This window comes from Rhinopithecus roxellana, chromosome 12 (assembly GCF_007565055.1).
Source record: "Rhinopithecus roxellana isolate Shanxi Qingling chromosome 12, ASM756505v1, whole genome shotgun sequence".
Taxonomy (NCBI): domain Eukaryota; kingdom Metazoa; phylum Chordata; class Mammalia; order Primates; family Cercopithecidae; genus Rhinopithecus; species Rhinopithecus roxellana.
In genome coordinates this window covers 115,314,900-115,329,656 of record NC_044560.1, presented here as the reverse complement: position 1 = coordinate 115,329,656, position 14,757 = coordinate 115,314,900, and the positions used below count along the sequence as shown (strand labels likewise).

The 14,757-nt window shown below is 53.5% G+C and overlaps 1 protein-coding gene across 9 annotated transcripts; it reads left to right on the top strand.

The window, feature by feature from the left end:
- Positions 1-6,668: 6,668 nt before the first annotated feature.
- On the top strand, positions 6,669-14,741 carry TMEM150B (transmembrane protein 150B). 9 transcript variants are annotated; one of them, XM_030912812.1, is made up of 7 exons: positions 6,682-7,325; positions 7,631-7,706; positions 8,385-8,444; positions 8,544-8,586; positions 8,836-8,963; positions 12,539-12,719; positions 14,401-14,741. In XM_030912812.1, the coding sequence occupies exons 1-7, from the start codon at positions 7,255-7,257 to the stop codon at positions 14,595-14,597; spliced, it is 756 nt and encodes a 251-aa protein (XP_030768672.1). In that variant the 5' UTR covers positions 6,682-7,254; the 3' UTR covers positions 14,598-14,741. The 9 variants fall into 9 exon arrangements, with proteins under 9 accessions (XP_030768665.1, XP_030768671.1, XP_030768670.1 ...); XM_030912805.1 differs by lacking the exon at positions 14,401-14,741 and having other exon boundaries at positions 6,669-7,325; positions 12,539-13,231; XM_030912811.1 differs by lacking the exon at positions 14,401-14,741 and having other exon boundaries at positions 6,677-6,987; positions 8,544-8,611; positions 12,539-13,231.
- The last annotated feature ends 16 nt before the right edge of the window (positions 14,742-14,757 follow it).

Genomic DNA, 14,757 nt, shown 5'->3' with positions numbered 1-14,757 from the left:
ATTTTTTGTGTTTTTAGTACAGACGGGGTTTCACTGTGTTAGCCAGGATGGTCTCGATCTCCTGACCTTATGACCCGCCCGCTTCGGCCTCCCAAAGTGCTGGGGTTACAGGCGTGAGCCACCGTGCCCGGCCAAAGGAAGCAAATTTTACAGTCAGACAGACCCCAGCTGCTCCACTCAGTGGCTGAGTGACACTGGGCAAGTATGGTAGCCAGGGTGGCTCTCCCTTCCTGAAAGAACTTGATCAGTTGGGAGGACTTCAGCTGGTCTCCAGGCTCCAGCGGTAGCACCTTCAGCAGCGTTTGATTTGGACTGATGTTACCTTCTTTTTATGCAGCCTTGACCAATGACTAAGCATGGGGTAGGGACTAGCGCCTGGCCATTTCTGCCCAATGTGGACACCTCTAAAGTCAATGTGCTAAAGTGTTTATTTGTTTATTCAATTTAATTTTTTGGCCAGGCGCAGTGGCTCAAGCCTGTAATCCCAACACTTTGGGAGGCTGAGGCGGGAGGATCATGAGGTCAGGAGATCGAGACCATCCTGACTAACACAGTGAAACCTCATCGCTACTAAAAATACAAAAAAAAAAAAAAAAAAAATAGCCAGGCGTGGTGCTGCACGCCTTTAGTCCCAGCTATTCTGGAGGCTGAGGGAGGAGAATCATTTGAACTCGGGAGGCGGAGCTTGCAGTGAGCTGAGATCGCACCACTGCGCTCCAGCCTGGGTGACAGAGTGGCACTCTGTCTCAAAAAAAAAAAAAAAAGTAAAATTAGAAAAAGAAATTTTGGCTGGGCGCGGTGGCTCAAGCCTGTAATCTCAGCACTTCGGGAGGCCGAGACGGGCGGATCACAAGGTCAGGAGATCGAGACCATCCTGGCTAACACGGTGAAATCCCGTCTCTACTAAAAAAAAAAATACAAAAAACTAGCCAGGCGAGGTGGCAGGCGCCTGTAGTCCCAGCTACTCGGGGAGGCTGAGGCAGGAGAATGGCGTGAACCCGGGAGGCAGAGCTTGCAGTGAGCTGAGATCCGGCCACTGCACTCCAGCCTGGGCGACAGAGCGAGACTCCGTCTCAAAAAAGAAAAAGAAAAAAAAATTTTAACTTATTTATTATTTATTTATTTATTTTGAGACCGAGTCTCACTGTGTCGCTCAGGCTAGAACACAGTAACGCTATCTCGGCTCGCTGCAAGCTCTGCCTCCCAGGTTCACACCATTCTCCTGCCTCAGCCTCCTGAGTAGCTGGGACTACAGGCGCCTGCCACTATGCCCGGCTATTTTTTTGTGTTTTTAGTACAGACGGGGTTTCACCATGTTAGCCAGGATGGTCTTGATCTCCTGACCTCGTGATCTACCCACCTTGGCCTCCCAAAGTGCTGGGATTACAGACGTGAGCCACCGTGCCTGGCCCACTCTAAGCATTTTAAAGTACAATTCGGTGTTGTTTAGCACATTCACAATGTTGTGCAATCATCGCCTCTATTTAGTTCCAAAACAGTTTCATAACCCCATAAGGAAACTCCAATTAAGCAATCATTTCTCATCCTCCCCTCTTTCCATCCCTTGCAACCACGGACTTGCTTTCGGTCTCCATGGACTTGTGTATGGGTGATCTTTGCACCACATCTCCCAGCTGACCTGACTGGGGTTCTCAGAACTGCACATGGTCTGTGATTCTTCCACTCTGCCCGTCTCTCTTCTCCAGTGTCAGACCCAGACCCACTCACGTTGCAGTCTGAAGTCTCTTCCAGCCACTCCTGGTCTTTCTCCTCTTTTTTTTTTTTTTTTTTTTGTATTTTTAGTAGAGACGGGGTTTCACCATGTTGCCCAGGCTGATCTCGAACTCCTGACCTCGCGATCCGCCCACCTCGGCCTCCCAAAGTGCTGGGATTACAGGCTTGAGCTACCACACCTGACTTTTCTCCTCCTTTATACTTCACCAGCCTCATCCCCAATCAATCTCTTGCATTTCTTTTCTCTCCTTCCTTCCTTCCTCCTTCCTTCCTTCCTTCCTTCCTCCTTCCTTCCTTCCTCCCTCCCTCCCTCCTTCCTTCCTTCCTTCCTCTCTCTCTTTCTTTCTTTCTTTTTTTTTGACAGAGTTTCGCTCTTGTCGCCTGGGCTAGAGTGTAGTGGCATAATCTCAACTCATGCAATCTCCACTTCCTGGATTCAAGCGATTCTCCAGCCTCAACCTGTTGAGTAGCTGGGATTACAGGTGCCTGCCACCGCGCCCAGCTAATTTTTGTATTTTTAGTAGAAACGGGGTTTCACCATATTGGCCAGGCGGGTCTTGAACTCCTGACCTCAGGTGATCCACCTACCTCAGCCTTCCAAAATGCTGGGATGACGGGTGTGAGCCGCCAGGCCCGGCCAGACAGGCAGTCTTTTAGGGTCGCACGTGGATAACCTCAACAAACCCTCACAATTGCCTGAAGGCAGACCATCATGATCCTGGTTTTGCGGACAAGAAAACAGAGGTCCAAGATCCCTCTATCCCTAGAGGTGCACATCCCCTCCCTGGGGAAGGTTCTGAGACCTCTGCATTCCTAGACTTCTACATCCCCTCCCTGGGGAAACTTCCAGGCAGGGACGTAGACATCTAGGGATACAAAAATAAACATAAAAACCAGTCCCCACCACCAACCAGAAGCGGTTTCCTCAATATGAAAGTGCAATGTCATCTTTCTTTTTTTTGTTTTTTGAGACGGAGTCTCACTCTGTTGCCCGGGCTGGAGTGCGGTGGCCGGATCTCAGCTCACTGCAAGCTCCGCCTCCTGGGTTTACACCATTCTCCTGCCTCAGCCTCCCGAGTAGCTGGGACTACAGGCGCCCGCCACCTCGCCCGGCTAGTTTTTGTATTTTTAGTAGAGACGGGTTTCACAGTGTTAGCCAGGATGGTCTCGATCTCCTGACCTCGTGATCCTCCCATCTCGGCCTCACAAACTGCTGGGATTACAGGCTTGAGCCACCGCGCCCGGCCTGCAATGTCATCTTTCTTTTTTTTTTTTGAGACGGAGTCTCGCTGTGTCGCCCAGGCTGGAGTGCGGTGGCGCGATCTCGGCTCACTGCAAGCTCCGCCTCCCGGGTTCCCGCCATTCTCCCGCCTCAGCCTCCGAGTAGCTGGGACTACAGGCGCCAGCCACCGCGCCTGGCTAGTTTTTTTTTTTTTTTTTTGTATTTTTAGTAGAGACGGGGGTTTCACCGTGTTAGCCAGGAGGGTCTCGATCTCCTGACCTCGTGATCCGCCCGCCTCGGCCTCCCAAAGTGCTGGGATTACAGGCTTGAGCCACCGCGCCCGGCCAATGTCATCTTTCTTAGAGGAAAAGCACAGCCTCTTCCCTTCGGCTGAGCCAGGCCGGCAGCCTAGCTTCCGGAAGGACCCTTAAGGCTCCAGACACCCAACCTACCCGTGGCCAGTGGTGACAGGGGCCTAATTCCCAACTTGAAAGTAGCCCAGCAGGCTGGAGCCCTGCCCCCTATCCTCCCAGGGAGGGCCCAAGCAGGTCACGTAAGCACCGTGGGGACACCAGTGAGCCAAACCCATCTTTGTGCCAGGATACCGAGTTGGGTATGGAGACTCAGAGCAGGGACAAGTCTTCCTTAGGATCACCTGGGCTTTCTCATCTTTATTATTATTATTATTTTGGAAGAGGAGTGGGACTCAGCCAGGTGGCAAACACAGGGCAGGGCAGGAGAACAGTGTCCAGGGCTGACGGAGGAGCAGGTAGCCTGGATGCCTCCCTCCCCTGGGCTCCCTCATAGCCTTGTGTGACTTCCTCTAGGGGAGTTGTCACCTGCTGATTATCTGTGTTGCCTACAGACAGGGACCCCACTGAGGGCAGGGGATGGCTCAGATTCATGTCTGGGCAAACGGAGACTTCCGGAAAAAGAAGCAAAAGGAGGATGACCAGACCCAGAGGAGAGGCGTTTGGGGGCAGAAGGGGTGAGGGGAACCTGGAGAGCTTTGGTCTCTAGCAGCCCCACTGGGATAGGAGTTTTGTTTTGTTTTGTTTTGTTTTGTTTTGTTTTGTTTTGTTTTGGAGATGGAGTCTCACTCTGTCGCCCAGGCTGGAGTGTAGTGGCGTGATCTCGGCTCACTGCAAGCTCTGCTTCCCAGGTTCAAGCGATTCTCCTGCGCAGCCTCCCGACGACAGACATGCGCCATCACACCCGGTGAATTTTTGTATTTTTAGTAGAGACGGAGTTTCACTGTGTTGGCCAGGCTGGTCTCAAACTCCTGATCTCATGATCCGCCCGCCTTGGTCTCCCGAAGTGCTGGGATTACAGGTGTGAGCCACCGTGCCTGGCCACCCAGCTAATTTTTTGTATTTTTAGTAGACACGGGTTTTCACCATGTTAGCCAGGCTGGTCTCGAACTCCTGACCTCAGGTGATCCACCTGCCTCAGCCTCCCAAAGTGCTGGGACTACAGGCGTGAGCCACCTTCCCCAGGTGACCCTGGCTATTTAAAAAATAAAAATAAAAAATAAAGGAATGAAACACTAATACATACTACAACATGGATGAATCTCAAAAACATTACACTGAGCATAAAAGACACCAGACAGGGGCTGGACGCGATGGCTCCCGCCTGTAATTCCAGCACTTTGGGAGGCTGAGGCAGGTGGATCACTTGAGGTCAGCAGTTTGAGGCCAGTCTGGCCAACATGGTGAAACTCTGTGTTTATCAAAAAAATGCAAAAATTAGCCAGGCATTAAGGCAGGCACCTGTAATCCCAGCTACTTGGGAGACTGAGGTATGAGAATCACTTGAACCCAGGAGGTGGAGGTCCCAGTGAGCCAAGATTGCACCACTGCACTCCAGCCTGGGCAGTAGAGGGAGACTCTGTTTCAGGAAAAAAAAAAAAAAAAAAAAAAAAAGGCCGGGCACGGTGGCTCACGCCTGTAATTCCAGCACTTTGGGAGGCTGAGGTGGGTGGATCACCTGAGGTCGGGAGTTCGAGACCAGCCTGGCCAACATGGTGAAACCCCATCTCTACTAAAAATACAAACATTAGCCAGGTGTGGTGGTGCATGCCTGTAATCCCAGCTACTCAGGAGGCTGAGGCAGGAGAATCACTTGAACCCAGGAAGCAGAGGTTGCATGAGCTGAGATTGCACCACTGCACTCCAGTCTGGGTGACAGAGGGACTCCATCTCAAAAAAACAAAAAAAAAGAAAAGAAAGAGGCGACGGTTGCATAACATTGGGAGTGCACTAATGTCGCTGAGTCGCACATTTTTTTTTTTTTTTCTTTTTTCTAAGACAGAGTTTTGTTCTTGTTGCCCAGGCTGGAGTGCAATGGCACGATCTGGGCTGACTGCAACTTCTGCTTCAGGTTCAAGGGATTCTCCTGCCTCAACCTCTGGAATAGCTGGGATTACAGGCTCCTGCCACCACACCCAGCTAATTTTTGCATTTTTAGTAGCGATGGGGTTTCACCATGTTGGCCAGGCTAGTCTCAAACTCCTGACCTCAGGTGATCTGCCCGCCTCGGTCTCCCAAACTGCTGGGATTACAGGCGTGAGCCACAGCGCCCGGCCGAATCATACACTTTAAAATGGCTAATGTTATGTGGATTTTACATCCATTACAAGAAACGAGGTGGCATACTGAGGGAGGAGGTGGCTGGGACTTCTGTGTCTAAGGGAAGAGTTCTGGGGGCCTGGACTCCTGCATCTTGGGGAAGGAGGAAGGAGTTGGAGCTTGGACTCCTGGGTCCCCAAGGGTGGAGGCTCAGATCTGTGTCCAGGGGAGGACAGGGCTGAGAGTTTGGATGTTGAATACACAAAGCTGGAGGAAGGAAGTTAGGGGCCCCCAAAGCTAAAGTGCTGCCTGTTAGGTTCTAAGGAGACAGGACACAGTGGTTTGGGGATAGAGAGCCCTTAGGAAGTGGCCATCAGACCAAAGGACCCAGGCAGTCCTGCAGCCTGGACTTTGCCTCTGCAGCATGTCTGCCTGAGCCCCACCCCAAATGCCAGCCCTTCTTCCCTGAGCTCACCCAGCCCCACCCCCAGGACTGAGAGCCCCAGGAAGCTTGGAGAGGTGAGCATCCCGGGGAGGCCCTGGAGGCTGGCAGGTGCACGGAGGGGCTGGGAGAGCAGGGAGAAACTCCCCAAGCAGGAGAATGTGTGAGCTAAGACTGAACACTGAAACAGGTGGAGAAATTGCCTGGAGTGGAGGAGAGCTGGCCGATGAGATCAGACCCCTTCCCGTGACTTCTGCTTGAGAACCAATGGGGGCCCAGAGGCCACGGCCACAATCTCATGCACCTGGGCCCTCTTCAAGGGGCTGGTTCTTCAGGTGTAAAGGGGAGGAGAGAGAGAGAGGAAAGAGAGGGGCCCAGCTTCAGCCCCTCGTTCCCCTGCAGAGCCCAGCATGTGAGGTTTACCTGTCCCTGTCCCTGCTAGCTGGGCTATCTCGGGGGTTTGAACCTTGTGAAAGTCAGAGGCAGGAGGGACTCCAGAGTCTAAAGAAGGAGGGCCTCGAGGTCTGACCCTGGGTTTGAGGGAGGAGGGACTGAGGGACTGGACTCCTGGGTCCTGGGAAGAAGGAGGAGGCCATGACCCCAAATCCCTAAGGACCAAGCCGGGGGAGGGGGGAGGTCAGAAGCTGAAGGTGGCTGTCGGGAGAGAGAAGGAAAAGGGTCAGGTGACAGGAGCAGTCTTTGTCTGGCTGGAGGGATTTTCGGATGGAGATGTCATCGCTGAGAGCTCCCTTCCCACCCACGCTCAGCCTGCCTGGGGAACTCCAGCAGGGAAAAGGGGAAGGGTGAGAGGAAGGAGAGCGGAGGGGAGGAGGCGGGGTCATCAGGGCTCCGTATCTCACAGACCAGAAACAGAAGCTGCACCCAGAGAGCAGGCGGACCTGAGGCCCTCGCTCTTGGGTACCTGAGTAGGTAAGAGCTGGGAGGTTGGACCTCAGAAGCTGGAGAAGAGTATCTGTATTCTAGGAGGAACTGGGGCCCTGGAATTCTGCGTCTTCCAGGTTGGAGAGAGCTGGAGGCTCAGATTCCTGGTTCCTGGGGAGGGAAGGGCTGAGACTTTGGACGTTGAACCCACAAAGCTGGAGGAAGGAAGTTAGGGGCCCCTGAAGCTAAGGTGCTGCCTGCTAGGTTCTGAGGAGACAGGACATGGCGGTTTAGGGGTAGAGAGCCCCTCAGGAAGTGTGGGTCAGACCCAAGGCCCCAGGCAGCCCTCCAGCGCTCCAGCCCGGACTTTGCCTCTGCCTTGGCCTGCCTGAGCCCCATCCTGAATGCCAGCCCTTCTTCCCCAAGCTCACCCAGCCCCAGTCCCAGGACTGAGAGCCCCAGGGAGCTTGGAGAGGTGAGCATCTCAGGGAGGCCCTGGAGGCTGGGAGCTGCAAGGAGGGCCTGGGAGGACAGGGAGAAACTCCCCAAGCAGGAGAATGCGTGAGATAGGGTTGAACACTGCGGGATAGGTGGGGAAATTGCCTGGAGTGGAGAGCTGGCCAATTAGATCAGACCCCCACCCGTGACTTCTGCCTGAGAGCCAACGGGGGCCTAGTGGTTGGGGCCACAATCTCATGCACCTGGGGCCTCCTTGAGGGCTGGTTTTTCAGGTGTGAGAGAGACAGGTGTCCTGCCTCAGCCCCGCTCCTTCACCTGCAGAGCCCGGCATGTGGGGCTACCTGTCGCTGATGCCCATCTTCCTAGCTGTCTGGGCTATCTCTGGCGTCTGGATCGTGTGAGTGTCAGAGGCATGATGGACTCTTGGGTCTGAGGGTGTAGGGGCTAGGGCCTGGATTTCTGGCTCTGAGGGAGGAAGGGGTTGGGGGCCTTGACCCCTGGATCTAAGGGAGGAGGATCTGGGGGTCTGGACTCCTGGGTCTGAGGGAGGAGGGGCTGGGGGCCTGGACTCCTAGGTCTGAGGGAGGAGGGGCTGGGGTCTGGACTCCTGGGTCTGAGGGAGGAGGGGCTGGGACCTGGACTAATGGGTCTGAGGGAGGAGGGGCTTACAGCCTGGACTCCTGGGTCTGAGGGAGGAGGGGCTGGGGTCTGGATTTCTGGGTCTGAGGGAGGAGGGGCTGGGGTCTGGACTCCTGGGTCTGAGGGAGGAGGATCTGGGGGTCTGGACTCCTGGGTCTGAGGGAGGAGGGGCTGGGGTCTGGATTTCTGGGTCTGAGGGAGGAGGGACTGGGGGCCTGGACTCCTGGGTCTGAGGGAGGAGGGGCTGGGGGTTCTGAACTCCTGGTCTGAAGGAGGAGGGGCTGGGGATCTGGACTCCTGGGTCTGAGGGAGGAGGGGCTGGGGGGCCTGGACTCCTGGGTCTGAGGGCGGAGGGGGCTAGAAGTCCTTGTTTGTTTGGTTGACAGAAGGAAAAGTTGTAGGTGGGAGTCGCCACTCACTCTGATTTCCCCCGTAGTTTTGCCATTGCAGTGACCAACAGGACTGTGGACCTCAGCAGAGGCTTTCCCTACATCAGGTAGTCCTGCCCCAGGCTAGGGATTTGGGGGTACTGCCGCTGCAGGAAAGTGGAGGCCCTGGCTTGGATGGCCCAGGATGACCCCTTTGTCTTCCCCAGCATCTGCGGATCCTTCCCCCCTCAGAGCTGCATCTTCAGCCAGGTGCTCAATATGGGAGCTGCTCTGGGTAAATATTGCCCAGCCCTTTGGTTCAGTGCTCCCCAGCCCAGCCAAGCGAGCTCCGAGACGGCTCCTTTCTCAAACCCAGGAGTCCATGCCCCAGGCCCCTCTTTCCCCAAAATCCGGGAGTTTGCCGCCTTCTCCCTCACTTTGCTCCCCTCCTTTCCCTCGCTGGGTCCCAGGAGTCCCGGGTGGGTCTCCCTCCTACTTCCTTCTCCCCTCTCCTCCCAGCCGCGTGGATCTGCATTATCCGTTACCACCAGCTCCGGGACTGGGGCGTCGGAAGGTGGCCTAACCAGCTGATCCTATGGACGGGTCTTCTCTGTGCCCTGGGCACCTCCGTGGTAGGCAATTTCCAGGTGAGACCCAGTCGGTGCCCAGGGTCTGCTCTCTCCGACATCTGGAACTACAACTCCCAGCATGCCCCGCGGCCATAGGCTTGTTGTCTCGCGGCTGGTTCCCGCGCGGCCTCCTGGGACTTGTATTTTTCTTTGGCCAGTGGCCTTGGACCGGCTGGATTCCTTTGCTTTGTGAATGGGGCACTCCGAGCGAGGCTGTTTGTATGTAGGACTTCTTTGACTTCGAGGAGGTTGGGATAATTTTCTGCCAGCCCCTCTCCCCAGCTCATTTAATGATGAAATTACTGGGCCAGGCGCAGTGGCTCACGCCTGTAATCTTAGCATTTTGGAAGGCCGAGGCGGGCGGCTCATTTGCGATGAGGTGTTCGAGATCAGCCTGGCCAACATGGTGAAACCTCGTCTCTACTAAAATATACAAAAAGTAGCCGGGTGTGGTGGCAGGCGACTTAATCCCAGCTACTTGGGAGGCACAGGCAGGAGAATCATTTGAACCCGGGAGGTGGAGGTTGCAGTGACCCGAGATCGAGCCATTGCACTCAAACCTGGGGGATAAGAGCGAGACTTCTCTCAAAAAAAAAAAAAAAAAGAAAGAAAAAGAAAAAAAAAGATGAAATTACTGGCCGGGCTCTGTGGCTCATGGCTGTAATCCCAGCACTTTGGGAGGCCAAGGCGGGTGGATCACCTGAGATCAGGAGTTGGAGATCAGACTGGCCAACATGGTGAAACCCTGTCTCTACTAAAAATACAAAAAATTAGCCAGGGGTAGTGGCAGGTGCCTGTAATCCCAGCTACTCAGGAGGCTGAGGCAGGAGAATCGCTTGAATCCGGGAGGCGGAGGTTGCAGTGAGCCAAGACCATGCCATTATACTCCAGCCTGGGCCACAAGAGTGAGACTCAGTCTCAAAAAAAGAAAAGAAAAAGAAAAAAAAAAAAAAAAAAAAAAAAAACAAAGAAAGAAAAGAAATTACTGAGGCTGGGCACAGTGGTTCATGCCTGTAATCCCAGGACTTTGGCAGGCGGAGGCTTGAGCCCAGGAGTTCGAGACCAGCCTGGACAACATAGCAAGACTCTGTCTCTACAAAAAATAATTAGCCAGGTGTGGTGGCATGCACCTGTAGTCCCAGCTATGCAGGAGGCTGAGGTAGGAAGATAGAGGATTGCTTGAGCCCAGAAGGTCGAGGCTGCAGTGAGCTGTGATTGTGTCACTGCCCTCCAGCCTGGGGAACAGAGTGAGACCCTGTCTCAAAAAAGAAGTGACTGAGATTTACTCATTCTTCATGTTAGGCAATTGACTAAATATTTGGCAGCCATTGGCAGCAGGCTTTCCATTTTGTACATGACTTCATTCCATCTCCGTAAAGACTCTAGCTAGGTCTGTCCTTATTGCCCGCAGACCACAGAGAATACATATACACATATATGTGTGTGTGTGTATATATACATATATGTGTATATATATATATGTGTATATATGTACATATATATGTGTATATATGTGTACGTGTGTGTGTGTATATATACGTACATATATATATGAGATGGAGTCTTGCTCTGTCACCCAGACTGGAGTGCAATAGCACGATCTTGGCTCACTGCAACCTCTGCCTGCCGGGTTCAAGCGATTCTCCTGCCTCATCCTATCAAGTATCTGGGACTATAGGCACCCACCACCACACCCGGCTAAATTTTTTTTTTTTTTGTATTTTTAGGAGAGACAGGATTTCACCATGTTGGCCAGGCTGGTCTTGAACTCCTGATCTCAAATGATCCACCCGCCTCAGCCTCCCAGTGTGCTCTGCAACTATTTATTTATTTATGTATTTGAGACAGAGTCTTGCTTTGTGGCCCAGGCTGGAGTGCAGTGGTGAGATCTTGGTTTACTGCAACCTCCATCTCCCGGGTTCAAGTGACTCTCCTACTTCAGCTCCCAGAGTAGCTGGGATTACAGGCACTCACCACCACACCCGGCTAATTTTTGCATTTTTAGTAGAGACAAGGTTTCACCATGTTGGCCAGGCTGATCTCAAACTCCTGACCTCAAGTGATCTGCCCACCTTGGCCTCACTAAGTGTTGGGATTACAGGCATGAGTCACTGCCCAGCCCTCAACCTGTTGTTATTATCTTGTTCCTCTAAGGAGTATTTTTAGACATTTCCCCCTGGTTGTCCCCTCTTCCTATTATTATTATTATTATTATTTTATTTATTTATTTATTTATTTATTTATTTATTTATTTATTTATTTATTTTTTGAGACGGAGTCTTGCTGTGTCACCCAGGCTGGAGTGCAGTGGCCGGATCTCAGCTCACTGCAAGCTCCGCCTCCCAGATTTACACCATTCTCCTGCCTCAGGCTCCCGAGTAGCTGGGACTACAGGTGCCCGCCACCTCGCCCGGCTAGTTTTTTGTATTTTTTTAGTAGAGACGGGGTTTCACCGTGTTAGCCAGGATGGTCTCGATCTCCTGACCTCGTGATCCGCCCGTCTCGGCCTCCCAAAGTGCTGGGATTACAGGCTTGAGCCACAGCGCCTGGCCTTCTCATGAAATTTTAAGTATTTATTTTATTTATTTATTATTTGTTTATTTTTGAGATGGAATCTTGCTCTGTTGCCCAGGCTGGAATGCGATGGTGCCATCTCAGATCGCTACAACCTCTGCTTCCTGGGCTCAAGTAATCCTCCAGCCTCAGCCTCCTGAGTAGCTGGGATTACAGGCCTGAGCCACCATGCCCAGCTAATATTTGTATTTTTTTTTTTTCTTGAGATGGTGTCTCGCTCTTGTTGCCCAGGCTGGAGTGCAATGGTACGATCTTGGCTCGCTGCAACCTCTGCCTCCCAGGTTCAAGCGATTCTCCTGCCTCAGCCTCCTGAGTAGCTGGGATTATAGGTGCCTGCCACCACGCCTGGCTAATTTTTTGTATTTTTAGTAGAGATGGGGTTTCACCATGTTGGCCAGGCTGGGCTCGAACTCCTGACCTCAAGTAATCTACCCGCCTTGGCCTCCCAAAGTGCTGAGATTACAGGCGTGAGCCACCGCGCCTGGCAATATTTGTATTTTTTGTAGAGACAAGATTTTGCCATGTTGCCCAGGTGGGTCTCAAACTCCTGAGTTCTAAGTGACCCGCCTGCTTCACGTTCCAAAGAGCTGGGAATACAGATGTGAGCCATCATACCAGGGCGAAATTTTAAGTATTTTAAAATTTTAATGGAATATTATGCTGTGTATCTGTAAGTCACATACAACTGTTAACATTTAAGAATTTTTCACCTGTAAGACCAATTTTTGGGGGAAATATCTGTCCCTTGCCTTGAGAATGCAAGATTTATTCCACTCATATTTACAGAGCATCTGCTATGTGCCAATCACTGTTCTAGGAATTGAGGCTATAGCATGAACAACAGATTTAAACGCCTGCCCTTGTGGAGCTGACAGTAGCCGATGTGCTTAATAAGCCCATCACTGGGTATGGAAAGTTGGCGATCACTGTCTACTACGTTGGTGAAAGGCCCTGGCCCTCTGGTGCCCCTTACCCTCCTTCCCAGAGTCTCCCTCCCAACTCCTCCCTTCTCCTCCCAGGAAAAGAACCAGCGGCCCACGCACTTGGCAGGGGCCTTCCTTGCCTTCATCTTGGGTAACGTCTACTTCTGGCTGCAGCTCCTCCTGTGGAGGCTGAAGAGCCTGCCCCAGCCCGGGGCTCCCTGGATTGGGCCACTCCGTCTGGGCCTCTGCAGCTTCTGCACCATCCTCATTGTGGCCAGTATCCTCCTTGTATCCGGGGTAGGGGTTGGGGGTGGTTCTTCACTGGAATTGGTCTCCCTGTCTGGCTGTGTGTCACTGGGGCGTCTCTTCCTTTCTCTGGGCTTCAGCATTTGCACAGGATTACGGCTTTGTCGTCGAGAATGCCGACTCTGGGGTCACGTTGCCCAGGTTGGAATGCCCTGTCCTCCACACGCTAGCTGGGGGAATCTTCCACGGGCTGTTACTTCTTGGTGTCAATGGTTTCCTCGTCCCTCAAATGTGGGTAACGACAGGCTGACCTCAGGGTTGTGAGTGGATAGGATAATATGCACACAGTGCTTAGATCTGTGCCTGGCATATAGTGAGTGACCAGTAAATACTGGAAGAATGATATACCAAGAACAGTCCCAGGCCGGGCGTGGTGGCTCACGCCTGTAATCCCAGCACTTTGGGAGGCCGAGGTGGGTGGATCACAAGGTCAGGAGTTCGAGATCATCCTGGCTAACACGGTGAAACCCCGTCTCTACTGAAAATACAAAAAATTAGCCAGGCGTGGTGGTGGACACCTGTAGTCTCAGCTACTCGGGAGGCTGAGGCAGGAGAATGGCATGAACCCGGGAGGCGGAGCTTGCAGTGAACCGAGATCGCGCCACTGCACTCCAGCCTGGGGGACACAGTGGGACTCCCTCTCAAAAAAAAAAAAAAAAAAAAAAAAAAAAAAAAAAAAAAAAGAAGAGACCAGGTCTTGCTCTGTTGCCCAGACTGGTCTTGAACTCCTAGCCTTAGGCAATCCTCCCACCTTGGCCTCTCACCTTGGCTGGGATTGTAGGCATGAGCCACCACTTCTCAGCCCCCTTAGAAATCCCTGAATGAATGGAATACACTGTCTGGGAGGGGTGAGGTGATGAGTGGCTCCAGTGAGAGAAGTTCCAGAAAACAAGAGCTGTCTCTACTAGGCTGGAGCCTGGAGCCTGCAGGGCTGGCAGAGCAGGAAAAGGTCTTAAGAAACTAGTGGAAGGCGAGAGCCAGAGAAGGGACGGGGCAGACGAGGAGAGAAAGGTGCAAGACAGGAGCAGAGGGCTGGAGAGAGACAGGTAAGGCAGATAGGACAAGACTTGGGGTGACCAGCTGGCCAAGAGGGATGAAGAGGGGGCCGGGAGTGTCTGCTGGGGCACATGAGTGGATGGTGGAGTTGTCACGGAGGAAGGGACACTCAGAAAGAGAAACAGATTTTACAGGGAAGAGATTAGACTCTGGGAGTGAGCAGGAGATGCCTGTGGGACTTGGGTAGCCGGGTGGATGTTCAGGAGAAAGTTGCAAAGCACAGTCTGAGGCTGGCGGTGGAGAGGGAGGCGTCTTTAGGAAACCCTGCGTGTTTGGAGGGAGGAGCAACGGCAGCTGGGTGTCCTGGACAAGTAGGGAGGCAACCAGGCCCTTCCCTGGGTCAGGGAAGGGAGACGGAAACTTTTTGGGATATTGGGAATGCAATAGTAACAAGGGGGCGGGAGGCATGCAAAGGAAAGTGCGTGCAAGCAGCTTGAGATCGAGACAGGGGCTGGAGAGCATCGGAGTTACGGAGAAAGGTGAGAGCTGAGGATGGGGACACCCGGAGATGGCCTCCGCGCAGCGCGAGGGGGCACAGAGACCGGGCCGGGCTCCCCGTCTGTCGCGGTAGCAGTGTGGCCCTTGACCCTGGGCAGTGATCGTCCTCCACGCCTGCTCGCTGCGCAGCGTCTCTGCGGCCTGCGAGTGGGCGGTGGCCATGCTGCTGTTCGCGCTCTTCGGTCTCTTCGCCGTTGACTTCTCCTCCCTGGAGAGCTGCACCCTGTGTGTTCAACCGTGGCCCAGCCTCAGCCCCTCGCCGGCCTCCCCCATCTCCCTGCCGGTCCAGCTGTAGCAGCCACCCTGACCTGGGCCTCGCCCTCACCAGTGAAGCAGGAAAGATGGGGCCAATCTCAGTGCCCCGCACGCAGCAAGATGAGCCACAGGGGATCTCTCCAACCGGCTGGGGCTGCTGCTCACTGACCTGGAGCCGGAGGACCCGTGTGCCGGCGCGG

Bases quoted from the DNA above. Each gene is read 5' to 3' on its own strand.
- TMEM150B (XM_030912805.1), top strand. From the start codon at position 7,255: ATGCCAGCCCTTCTTCCCCAAGCTCACCCAGCCCCAGTCCCAGGACTG. The intron at 7,326-7,630 runs GTGAGCATCTCA...CTTCACCTGCAG, and splicing joins GCCCCAGGGAGCTTGGAGAG to AGCCCGGCATGTGGGGCTAC. The intron at 8,445-8,543 runs GTAGTCCTGCCC...TGTCTTCCCCAG, and splicing joins AGAGGCTTTCCCTACATCAG to CATCTGCGGATCCTTCCCCC.